Genomic DNA, 13,418 nt, shown 5'->3' with positions numbered 1-13,418 from the left:
AATAGAAATTAATAAAAATGAAAATAATCATATTACATTAACACAAGAAAATTACATTAACAAAATAATAAATAAATTTGAAATGAAAGATGCTAAAAGTACTCCAATACCAATGTGCATCGGAGCAAACAAAATAGAGACAGAAGATGAAGAAATTGATTTTAATAATTCGTATTTTCCTTACAGAGAACTTATAGGGTCGCTATTATATGTTGCTAATAAAACTCGTCCTGATATAGCATTTGCGGTCAATTTTTGTAGTAGACGAGTGGAAAAACCAACAAAGCAAGATGTCATTAATGGAAAACGAATATTAAGGTACCTGCTAGGGACATCGAATTCAGGTATTAAATTTTATAACAGTAATCTACATTTAGAAGCTTATTGTGATGCTGATTATGCTAATGATCCACATACAAGAAAGAGCACAACAGGCTATATAATCTTTCTATGTGGAGGTCCTATTACATGGTCATCAAGACAACAGCCCATAGTTGCCATGTCATCATCGGAATCCGAATATATAGCTGCTGCAGATTGTTGCCGGGAGTTAATGTACCTAAAAAACTTAATTAGTGAGGTAGTAAATGAAGAAGTTAATGCAACGCTTTATGTAGATAATCAAAGTACAATTCATTTAATTAACAACGGTATTATGAACAGAAGATCAAAGCACATCGATGTCAGATATCATTATATACACGAAAAAGTCAGTGAAGGACTTTTAAAAATAAAATATTGCCCCTCTGAGCATCAAATTGCTGATATTCTGACGAAGCCTCTTGGAAATGTAAAATTTTCTTATTTAAATTAAGGGGGCAACTATACAAGTAATTTTATTTTATTTTAAGACAGAAGGTTTTTTTATTTGTTTATTGTAATAGTTATAGTTCAGTGAGTAAGTAATATTAATATTTTTTTTAAAGTAGTTTTCTTAAAATGTTTAGTGGTGTTCTTAATTACTTAGTTCTTAAAGAATAGAATAGAAGAATAGAAAATCATTTATTCAAATAAACTTAATTTAAGCACTTTTGAATAGTCATAACAATTTGTTTTTTATCTACCACTCGTTCGGAAAGCTGTCTCATCACAAGAAGAACGAGCAAGAAACTTGTGTGTTGCTCTTTTAAATAATCCTTGTAAGTTTACATTTACAAGTCGAAACGTGTGAATACAAACTACCAACAAGCACTAATTTTTTGGGTCAAATATAATCATGCAATAAGATTAAATCAGTCGTAGTGATAAGAGCAGACCAGTCCCTACAAGCAGCACTCGTTCACGAGTGTTAAATACATGTTAAATTAAAATACAATTAAGGGGGCATGTTGAATGAACATAGAGGTTAATATACATAATTGTATTTGAGTAATAAATTCTGTCATTGTTAAAAAAATATATTGATAGATTAAAAAAGTTACGTTTAACATCATGTTCGTATTTTATTAAAAATATCCATTATCTAGGTCATTTCACTCGGAATATCTCCCATTTCAACATATTATGTCATATAAAGATACAAACAAACGGAAGGGAGCATTGATGGAAATCTTATAAGTAAATATACATGTAGACAGGAAGGTTTTGCAAATGGAACGTACCTACTAAGTATCTAGTTGTCGTTACTTTGGAATTCTCATTAATTACAAGAATTCCAAAGTAACAAGTATTCCAAGAATAGAATTCCAAGTAGCACTCAGTAATAATTAATTACTGTACCTAGTGGTACAGTAATTAATAATGTAGTAACTTCTGGCATTCGGACAAACATGTGTATTTTCGGTTATTATATGTGTCGCGATAAAAAGGTAATTTGATATATTAAATATAGGGAGGTTTATTTATAAACCACAATTTTTTGTTTCTTTTTTATGCGTGAACAATTATATAACATATTATCGGAATTCTGTAGTTATTTATGAATCAATTTTCAAATTTAAGTTAGTTTGCAATTTTGGCTGTGATATCTATTGATTTTAGCACAAAAATTTGACACAGAGTGCCCAACACTGGATGCCGGCGGCGGCGGCGTCTTATCTTGCTTCTCTGTCACTGTTTGTCAAAAGTCCGTTTACCTGACTTTTTGTTATAAAAAATAATTAATTTGTGTTATTTTAATGAATTTGTAGTGTGTGTATAATTTCTAATAAATATTTATTAACTATGTGATTTAAAAATAATAAATACCTTCGATATAATACCTATTTCTATGGTAAATAGAAAATATAGTCTGATTTTATTGGTTACATTTTATGAAGATTATCAGCTATAAAAATGGCAAAATCTCAAATAAATACAAAATCATGTAATTACATTAAGGATAAAGATGGTTTCCTAAGGGAACTTAGACAGTTTAATGAATCCAAGAAGTAAGTATTGCTGTTATTTTACTTTTTTAGTCATGTTTAAATATAAGCTTATAAATTAATTTATAACTGTATTTCAACACCTTGTTATCTTTATTATACTTGTTGTTATAATTATGATGATGTTATTAATTGTGCTCTTATTTGATAGTCTACATTGTGTACTTACATATATATACAAATCCATTGAATATGAATATTATAAAAATTTTTGTGTTTAATAGATATATTTCTTAAACCCATACATTTATTTGTAAAATATGGCTACAGTTGAACAAAGAAAATTGTGATATGTCTTGTATATGCTTATATGTATAACTAATTACATTACATTTGGTTTTAATTTAATTTTAGTATACCATGGAAGACACCGGTAGTGAATGGTGTGGAAATTGACTTATATCAATTCTATTCATTGGTACAACAACGAGGGGGCCTCAGTAAGGTAAGCGATGGTTTGTGCAAGGTTAATTGTAAAGGAGACAAAAGGTGGACTTACCAATTAACAAAATGTCTAGGACCGGCAGGCAAAAGGCAAGTAGGTAGACAGAGAAAATGATAGTCCAATGACATTAAAGAAACAGCAGGTGAAAATTAGATGAGTACCTATAAATAGAAAATCATAGTGCAAGTTGTAGGAGGCTTTTATGCACATTGGACTATATCCAGGAGGAACCACTTGGAGATCAACCTGACTTGGTAAATTGCCAGCAGTGGATATAGTAGTCCACATTACTAACAATGCACTTTCCCCCTTTATTTGATGTTTTCTATGTGTACAGAAAAACTATTATTTTAATATTTCTATCAGTTGTCTAGTCCCCATAACTTTGGACTAGTTGGCCCTGTGTTATTATTATTATTAGAACTGAAATTAAATAATTTTTATTACTTTATATAGTCACATGGGCATTATATATATTTTAAAAACTTCCAAGTTGTTCAGTTTCATGAATATTGTAACCTGAACTTACCCTGTATTACATTTTACCACAGCAAGTTTTAAATCATTGTTTTAAACTTGAATCGTAAAAAATGTTCATCATCATCATCATTATTGCCATGCTTTTATCTCATTATTTGGGGTTGGTGCAGTATATTCATCTATATCCACTGATTCCATAGCAATCATACCTGAGCCTACTGTTCTTTTACACTATAAAAAATATTATCATGGCAAATCTTCCATTTATAGAATGTGTACAATTTGATTAATATATTATTATAATTTTATTTTTTTTATTTAGGTAAATCAAAATGACTCATGGGAATCATTCTTGCGACCCTTGCGACTACCACATCCATGTGTCAATGGTTCCACACTACTACGTAGAATTTATGGAATGCATTTAGAAAAGTAAGTATGAAATATAATACAATATTTTTTTATAATTAAATAGTCTATAATAAATTTGAGGAAATTTGTATTGAATTTTGTAGACTTAGAGACTGTATAAAACAATTTTTTTATGTTAAGAGGCCTATTACAAAATGATGCCGCTCAACTTTAGGTTTAATCGCATGGATTTACGCACACACACAGTAATACACGCACACAGACGCAAATAACCGTGTAGCGCAATCGGTGTGGATTTAGTATGAACCATTTTGATCCTTGTAATATTTTAATTAATAATGTGATATGTTTCTACTTAACTGAGTAACATAAACTACTTATTGGATTTTTTTTAAATAATGTGATTTATCTTAATTATCGAAGTGCTAATAATGACCATATTTTTTTATTATATTATTCCTAGAGGGTTGATGTCAGGATGCTGGCCGATTGTACAACTAAAAGCCAAAACCTTAAGTAATATGAGTAACAAATAATTGGGATAAGGACAGGAAGATGAAATTACTATAACATAAATTTACTAATTAATTCTTCTTACATATTAATTCAGTTTATTTATTAATAGATACAATATAATTTATTATAAGAGTCGGATACATTATTGCCATATTCACTTGATCTAAATATTATACTTAGCAAATAATTACTTTATTTATATATAATAGTTGTGTTTTCAAGGCTTTGTTTTGATTTAAAGGTCCCATCCTTATATGTATATTAGGTGTGTCCGCGACTTCGTCAGCGTGGTATAATGAAATTGACCAAATAAAGGAAATATATTTAGATTATAACCTAAAAAAGTTTAATTGTTTCACTTAAACAATGACGATACTTTTATACAACCTTTCATCTCCGCTTTTAATCCCTTACAATACTTTTTTCGCACTATAAAGTAGTCTATGACCTTTCTCAGGGTATACTATCTGTGTATATGTATATCTATCTATATAGACTACCTGTGTATATATATGGTAGTGAATTTACAGGGTACAGGGGAATAACACCCGAGTTTTCAGGAATGGCAACGCATGAGGGAAACAATATGCTGATATGGACATGTCAGGTACTGCTCATGTATATAGGCGACGGGTACGCCTTTCCATCAGGAGAGCCGTCAGCTTGTTTGCCATTCTAAGTTGTAAAAAAAGCTTCAACTGCTATCATTGCTGTTCCTGCATTATTGACGTCGCCGCATGATATTGGCTGATATTGCAGCTTCTCGTTCTTGGTTGGCCGATTCTTGATTCTTGACAAATAATTACTTGTTAATATCAAACCTTTTTATAAATTATTACAAGACGCCTCATTGATTATATGTAATGAAATCACCATGAGCTATAGAGATTTTGGACAGAACCTTAAAAGACCTTAGAAACACCTCTGCTCTCATTGGCGGGATTACTTTTATAATTTTGCTGGAGGTTTCTGAAAGACTCTCTGTGTCATTAACATCGTCTCCCTTATGGACTTTAATTGAAAGTTTAAAACTACTGACAAATTTGAGAGCTCATTTTTATGGAAGCACAGATAGTGATTTCCCACACTAACTGCTCAAACTTGAGGAAGGAATTTCTCAAAAGCATGATCCAGTCATGAAATTTAAGCCCGCCGAACATGTGCAATGGCGTCCCATTGGATATGTTGCTTACTAAAGAATTGAAAGACAATTTAATTGTAGACCATTATAACCGGTACGTTAGCTGGGCAACCAGCTTATATACCAAGAATACCGATGATTCCAACTGATCTGCCAATACCATTTTAACGGCTTCAATTTCCGGTTAAAATATCATCTACACATGTAATAGATCTATGTACGTTTTGATCTTAAAAAACTACGCAGATTTTGATTCGTTGTTATTTAATAGACAGAATAGATAGACTCAAGAGGAAGGTTTATATATAACGTCCCAATACTGTACACGGATCTTTAAACGCGCGATAACCTATATATCCCATATACGCGGGCGAAGCCGCGAGCTAAAAGCTAGTCTCTAAATAAAAACATTTATAATGTTGTTGACTTTTCACCCAAACATGCATAATTATTTGACATAACTGTACAGTAATGAAAGTCCAACGAGTATAATAACAGAATGGCTGCAATTTAGAAATATCTGTATTGTGTAAAATAAAATAAAGTAAATTGGATAAAATATCTCTAAACATTAAGGAATATAATTTATATATAATTTGGTAATTTATTTACAATCCACATTGCATACTAGATGATATAACACAAGACAAATGTAAGTAAAAATAATAATGGTATTTTTATAAACAATAACCCTATTTTAATTTAGAAAGAACTACAAAATAAACATAAAGTAAAATTGGTTTACATTTTCTTACATTTTTCTCTCAGATAAGCGTTATTTTCAAAAATACTAAAATGTTCTCTTTTTTAATTTTAACAATTAATTGCCATTAGTGTGACGAAATACCATGCTCTTGTGCTTTTCATAGTGCAGCAGGGTAGGTAGGTTTTATTTGTAGCATAACTGTACTTTTATCTTGGCATTGTAAAATAAATATTATATATATATATATATATATATTTAACAACAACTTTAAATTAATATTTGTAGAAATAAGTATATATTAGCAAAATTAATTAAATATTACTTAAATTATCAAAATTGTTTAGCCGCACTATACTAATGTTCACTGACAAATGTTTACGAATGTATTATCGTAGCGGTGTCGTAAAAAATAGCATAGGTCCTACCTCGACGAGCGCTAGCGCAGCACTGAGAATTTACTTTTGGCGCAACGGAATTTATACAACTTTAAATTATTATTATTGTTTATTTTTTTCTTAGAAACATATATTTTTTTTTATATTTCTAATTTACAAGTATATTAACTTTATTATTATGTTTTTTTTATGCATAAATTTCGTTGTATTTATAAGAAAATTAGAAATGATTATGGCAAAGTTTTGTTGAAATTTCGGGTTTAATTATGATCAATTTTTTAGATATTTAAGTTGAAAATGAAAAAAAGGACGATGCTGTCTCAATTTATAAAGTAATTATCAAGTTTTAGTACAGATATCATATCAATTTATGTTTGTTTATTAATGAACGACGACCCCAAACTTCTGTCTCTTAGCGTTTTTGAATAAACTATTTTAGAAATTAGGAAGACTAACAAAGAGAAAATTAACATTTCAAAGATGTTGTTTTTAAGATTAGATATCTATCTATATAATTCAGGAATCAAAATGTATATCCGACTCTTAATTTCTTAGAACCAGAACCCCAAAGACCCTGCTTTTAGGCCAAAAAATGTGAAAGGCCTCTTAAGACAATACCCTGGTGTATTTAGACAAATATGTGTATTTTTATTTATAAAACAAGAAAAAAAATAAATTATCTATTTTAATTTATTTTACAGAATTTCTGTAGAATAGTCTATTCATCAGCTAGAATGAGTCTGTATGTAGGTTGTAGGTTTTTAACAAAAATAGTTGAAATCTTTCTAGTCTTAATGTCTTTAGTTATTAGCTGTCCCTGCGATTTTGTCCGCATAGAATTTATATACTTTATTTTTTATAAACTTTTTCTAAAATAAAAGTAAACTAAGTTACTCCTTATTACATCAGCTACCTGCCAAAAAATGTCCCGTCAAAATAGGTCTAGCCATTTCAGAGATTAGCCGGAACAAACAGACAGACAAACAGACAAATATATACCGTAAATACCGTAATGTATATACCGTATTTATATTCATATGCATGTAGTAAAAAAACGGTTATATTCAATATTGCAAACAGACACTCCAATTTTATTTATATGTATAGATGATTTAGTGTGTTTCTCTATTCCACAGTACTTTAAATATATTCTCTTAGCATTTCTAATTACTTGTGTAATTGTGACTCTTAATAATGTATTACCACATGATGTTGATAGATATGAAAGGGCCAAGGGTCCGCCAGGTAGAGACGACGACAATGACATGGACGAGGACCCCAGGAGGACCCGAGGGGGTGGAATGCCGCGAATATCATTCGGTGGTGGTATATATATTTCAGGTAATTAATCAGTGAGGGGGGCATAGTGAGAGAATCTGTATTTTAAAGATAAATAGTAGTACAGAAGTAAGTATTCATTGTTAAATATTCATTAAAAAGAAATGGTTGATTTGTAATATTTATACATTATATCTAATATACAGATTTACATCCTTGTCAGAGTATTATCTTTTTATTTTTCGACTTTTTTAAATATTTAATAATTTAATTTTACATAATAATCCTATTCTAATTTCTTATTAAATATTTATTTCCTAACTGCATGTATTTTATCCCCTCCAAAAAAAGAAGATAAGTTAAAAGAAGCAATATCTAATAACACTTATTTATTTGCACTGTAGTTTACCTTATGATATGCACACTTGTCTATTCTGAACCTGTCTTGACCTTTTCTTTTACCTTCATCTTCAAACATCTGACGAGGATGCCATACTCACTATGATTCTCCTCCTGTGAAGTATTAATTACCTACTAACTCACTAAGTGGGTAGAGTAGTAACTAACCTATCAATTTCTATAGCTTCAGGAGAGACCATTCAAACTGGTACACGTATAGCAGGCCCCTCAGAAAGGCTGGCCCTCTCACTTCTCTCTCCGATGCCGAACGAGCAGGATTTCGCTGTGAATGTGTGCACAGTTTTGGCCGCAGACCATTCAAACAGATTACCTTTGTCAACCACTCCGCATATATTGGACTTCCTATTGGCTCATGCTGGTGTTTATAACCACTGTAAGTACGATAAAATACTGTAAACCAGGGGTGAGCAACCTTTTTAATCAATGTGCCACTTAAAATTTTAAATTTTCCTGGAGGGCCGCATGTAATGTAATACCTATTAATAATGTAACTTTATTTATACACAGGAATAAAAATAATACATAATTAAAAATATTTCCTATACATATTTTAATGCAAACGTCACTATTGCATGTTTGAATAAAACCGCCAATAAGTGAGTAATTCGTCACATAAATGTTTCTGTTTAATATGTACTACCATTTTATTATAATTAATTTTATAACAAAATATTGATGGGAGAAAGTAATAAGAGAAAAAAATATATCAATTATATAAATGTTTGGCGGTCGGCGTAAACATGTTTAACGGGCCGCAAGCAGCATGCGAACCGCGTGTTGCTCATCCCTACTGCAGTTGGTTTGCAACTAACTATTATACAATATAAATTTATGTTTTGATGTTTTTATTGATCTCTATAGCGAGATAGACATGTTAATATTAACGTAGTATATCATTTCAATAGCGAGTCTACGCGACACAATTGGCCGTTCATACTTCGAGGCTCGAGGTCGGTATCCAGATGATTTCTGGAGCATGAGAGCTGGTGGTGGAGGGGCTAAAGAACTAGCAGATGAAATGAAATTTATGCAGCCAGGTGTAGAACAGCCAGAGTTAATGGTGCAAGCACTAGCTGCCCACAATGCGCTCACCGACTGTCTAATGCAAGAAGATGAACTTGGGGATATCACTGAGAGGGCGGAGAAGATCGTTGAAGAGGTAAACATTATTAATTTCTTAATATCTTTATGTCTGATATAATTAGTATTACGAGTTACGTCTTTCAGTAGGAAAATCAGGTTTCTGCACTGAATGTTTGTGGACATGTGCTAATGATAGCGGAATTAAACAAAAATATATAAATTCATTAAGTAATAGAGTAATATTGATTTTACCCTATTGATATATAACCACACCTAATACTGGATTAACTCAAAAACTATAATTAGGACTATTAAGAAGGAATTACATGAAGATTTAATGCGTATTTTTTCCTAATATTTTCAGAATTTTATGTTAAACCGTGTCTCTACAAAGTCTCAAGAAATAGAAGACTGGGTTACTGAACCGTCAGAAGAGAACCAGCTCTTCGCACCAGAGTTACCTGGCGGAGCGTCGTGTGTGTATACACAGAGAGTCCTGCAAATTGCTTCTATAGTTCGTTCCCTGTCGTTCCATGAGGAAAATGTGCAATATCTGGCTAAAAACACTACGCTTATCAGGTGAGTTGCTGTATAGTGATTAAGCTGTATATAATATATGTGCATTCATAATAAGTATAATATCTTGGTACAATTTTCTATTTTATTCAGAAAGATATAAAATAGAGATAAGAGTTTGTAATAGACATACATAAATACATATATTTTGATATAATTGATTTTCCATCGATACGGTGTGAGTGCAGATGGCACTCCAAATCCGCGAAAGGACTTTGGAGCGGTTGAACGCTAACTCCTGCCTAATGAATACGACTTCAGCCTGAGGCACTGCTAGGGGTTTTTTTTAATGGATGACAATGGAATGGTGCTCTCGCTTGCACTAACGGTTTACGCTGGCGAGGTATCAGTGGAGGATGATAAGATGAGTATGTGTTTAGGTTAGTTAGCCCATCGTGACAAATTCACCAGGAACTTATCACAATGGTTTCCGAAGGGAATCGCATGGAGGTCGTACTGACATGTTACAATGTTAGCAATGGGTTCTTTAGTTCATATTATTAATAATCGCATTCCCTCCCACATAAATTATTTGATTTGTTATTCATTAAGTATGAAATTGATAATGAGTTATATTTGTTTTTAGGTTTTTGCTGTTATGTGCTAATTGCTGGGTGGGAACGCTGCGGCAGTCCGGACTCGATACATTGGGCAATGTGTCAGTTGAACTTATTATTAAGGTATGTCAACACATTTGCTGCCTTTATACGTGCCCTCTTTCACATGTTAATAGACTTTCACGCATGATTGAATGTACATGTAAATGTAGACAAAGAAAACGTAATATGTGTGTATATTAATTAGTTTTTCTTGATTTAATGTATTATTTATGCATAATTTTAAGAATATATCAGCATTCTGCATTTATTCTCCATATAAATTACCAGTCTGCAGATTTCATACTTTCTCTGTCAGCGCAATTTTCAAAGTACAAAGTTTTTGCTTCACGTATATATAGATAATAATAGGATATAGGTACTATATAGATATTATATTCGACAGGATCCAGCCACGTGTCTGATATCGCGACACGTTCTGTCGACGATACAGTCTGCGCTGGTGTCGCCAGACCGGGCAAGAGTGCTCGCCGCTCTCGAGCTGCTCAACAAACTCGCTCAGAACGAGGCCAATGAAGACGCGCTCCTCAAGGCTTTGGAGGCTAAGGTGGGTTATCATTACAATCATTAGGTGTCTTTACACGCACTTTTCAAGCAGGCAATAATGTGTATGTAGACAAATAGAACGTAAAAGTCTAGATGTTACACTTTGCTATCTTCTAGTTCACAATTAACCAATACTAATATTAGATTTTATTATGGATATTGACTAGACCAATCATTTTTCATTACTCTGTAACAATGTTGCTCTACATTCTTAAATTCAACATAATGGCTATATCGTAAAAATAATATTTTATTTAAACATACAGATATATAATACACCATTTTGATCAAATTTCTCCGCCAACTCCTGCCTGACGGTTTCGACTTTACTATGAGAGTACCGCTAGGGGTTGGAAACTTGGCTCAACTCATCAATTATTTTTTTGGAAATATTCTAATGCAGTTGGCCGTAGCTGACTTTTACAGCTCCACCGAACGATAGGGGGCGAGTGCAGATGGTACTACAATCGCGCGGAAGAACTTATGGAGCGGCTGAAAGCCAACTCCTTTCTGACGGATACGATTTTAGGCTTTACGAACCTAGGCTCAGGCCGTCGCAACTTCGATCCACTTTTCAATTGGACGGGGGTCAATACATGTATAAAGGCGACGATTGCTACTTACCATTAGATTATTATGTCTGCCTGATGGCATAAGAATTTACTCTGTGAATACCGCTAGAGGTTCGAACCTCAGTTCAACTGGTTAATTTGTATGTTTAAATGTGTACGGCAGGTGTACGCAGACGTGTGCGCTCTGCTGACTCTCCGCGACATCATGGTGCTGGTGTGTACGCTGGAGTGCGTGTACGCGCTGACGTCACTGGGCGACCGTGCGAGCGAGGCAGTCGCACGCGTGCCCGGTCTCGTTCACACGCTTGTATCACTTGTCACTGTTGAGGTAAGCGGGCCCTATACTGACTGCAGTGTACTTACCAATAGAATTGTACTTCGGTGATTTTTCTTTTTTTATTATTAATTTATTGAAGTGAAATATAGACGGGGTATATTATCATTTACTGGTCACGAAAATGCTTTACTGTCGCATGAGTAGATGTTATATCGCGTTGTCCGTTGAAGTTTCACTTCTGGTATATGTTCCAGCAAACATTATTTTTTATTCTTTCTTGCACTATTTAACATAGAACTCAATGCTATATGACAATCTCTAACAGCTAATCATTGGGTAAAACAAAAAGCAGTTGAATAGTAGTAATAGATAAATATATATTTCTGAAATAAAGAACGAGATTGTTTATACTGTATTGTAATTGAATGAGACTTGCTATTTAAATCAAGCATCTTACAGAAATTAAATATGTTCTAGTAGTCTATTACATAGTAGTAGTAGTTTATTTTATCCACAGCTGGAAAGGCTAAGATACAAACAACACCATACAGCCACATCTTTTGTTAGATTGGGTTATGTTTCATTGTTGTGATGTATATGTGGACAGGTAAAGATACAAGACCATACAGCCAAATTTTCTAGAGTAATATGTACTTGTTTCATTGTTGTGATGTTCGTACAGGCACAAAGCTACGGACCACGTGCGTGTATTTTAATGCGCGTCGTGGAAACAGTAAGCGGTCCGAGTGCGCTCGCTGCAGTTAATGCGGCGAACGCTGCAAGCGCTTCGAGCGCTGTAAGCGCTAGCGACCGTGATCAAGCCGCTGAACGGCAGATTGTGACCACAACCGGACATATTCAGGTTTATTATTTATTTACTTTTTAATTATTATATACTGACTAAACTAGTATTATAAATAGTAATTGATATGTTACCATACTCCTCCGAAACTACTTTACCGATTTTTATGAAATTTTATATGCATATTCAGTAGATCTGAGAATTGGCTACTATCTATTTTACATATCCCTAACTGATAAGTATTTTTCACCCTTTACATTTTATTTTTATTTATTTGACATTTTTTTTAATAATGTGGCATTAATACATTACATTAATTAATTCATTAAAACACAACCCTAAATTTGCACCCTTCTACCATCTAATTATATGGCAAAACGGCTAATTATTTACTTATATGGCAAAACAACGCTTGCCGGGATAGCTAGTATAGACTTGAAAAACTAACAATAAAGACAAAAACTGTAAACCACAAGTGTCACATAGTACATACCCGTACATAACTATACTAATCTCCTATCTGACGACCTCGGTGGTCTAGCGGTCTAGCACACCGCTTTACGTCCGATGGTCGCGGGTTCGATTCTTCGCACGGCACAAACATTTGTATTCAGGAGTATGATTTTTGTATAGGTCTGGGTATTTTCCATGCATAATATGTATGTATTTACGAAAAAAAAATTATCTATGTATTTGTATCAGTTGTCTAGGACCCATAACACAAGCTTTAGATAGCTTAACTTAGGTCTAGATGGCGCTGTGTGAATTGTCCTGAGATTATTATTATTTCTTTATATATATATTAAATTGTAATTCTCCCTTTGAT

At 32.7% G+C, this 13,418-nt stretch overlaps 1 protein-coding gene across 7 annotated transcripts in view; it reads left to right on the top strand.

Annotated features, from left to right (window-relative positions):
* Positions 1-2,073: 2,073 nt before the first annotated feature.
* The window catches only part of LOC131850585 (AT-rich interactive domain-containing protein 2), a 36,881-nt gene continuing 25,536 nt past the window's right edge, over positions 2,074-13,418 (top strand). For 3 of the 7 annotated variants that reach the window (XM_059200872.1, XM_059200870.1, XM_059200867.1), the window contains exons 1-11: positions 2,074-2,369; positions 2,721-2,811; positions 3,614-3,723; positions 7,641-7,762; positions 8,283-8,492; positions 9,025-9,278; positions 9,567-9,781; positions 10,365-10,458; positions 10,781-10,942; positions 11,677-11,841; positions 12,473-12,652. In XM_059200872.1, the coding sequence (XP_059056855.1) occupies positions 2,275-2,369; positions 2,721-2,811; positions 3,614-3,723; positions 7,641-7,762; positions 8,283-8,492; positions 9,025-9,278; positions 9,567-9,781; positions 10,365-10,458; positions 10,781-10,942; positions 11,677-11,841; positions 12,473-12,652 (1,698 nt within the window). In that variant the 5' untranslated portion in view covers positions 2,074-2,274. The remainder of the gene's footprint in view (positions 2,370-2,720; positions 2,812-3,613; positions 3,724-7,640; positions 7,763-8,282; positions 8,493-9,024; positions 9,279-9,566; positions 9,782-10,364; positions 10,459-10,780; positions 10,943-11,676; positions 11,842-12,472; positions 12,653-13,418) is intronic. The other 4 variants (XM_059200871.1, XM_059200866.1, XM_059200868.1 and 1 more) reach the window with 3 other exon arrangements.

The sequence above is a fragment of the Achroia grisella genome, unplaced genomic scaffold (genome assembly GCF_030625045.1).
Source record: "Achroia grisella isolate CSIRO2021 unplaced genomic scaffold, CSIRO_AGI_Agris_v1 utg777, whole genome shotgun sequence".
Lineage (NCBI taxonomy): Eukaryota > Metazoa > Arthropoda > Insecta > Lepidoptera > Pyralidae > Achroia > Achroia grisella.
This window is presented reverse-complemented; position numbering and strand designations above follow the sequence as displayed.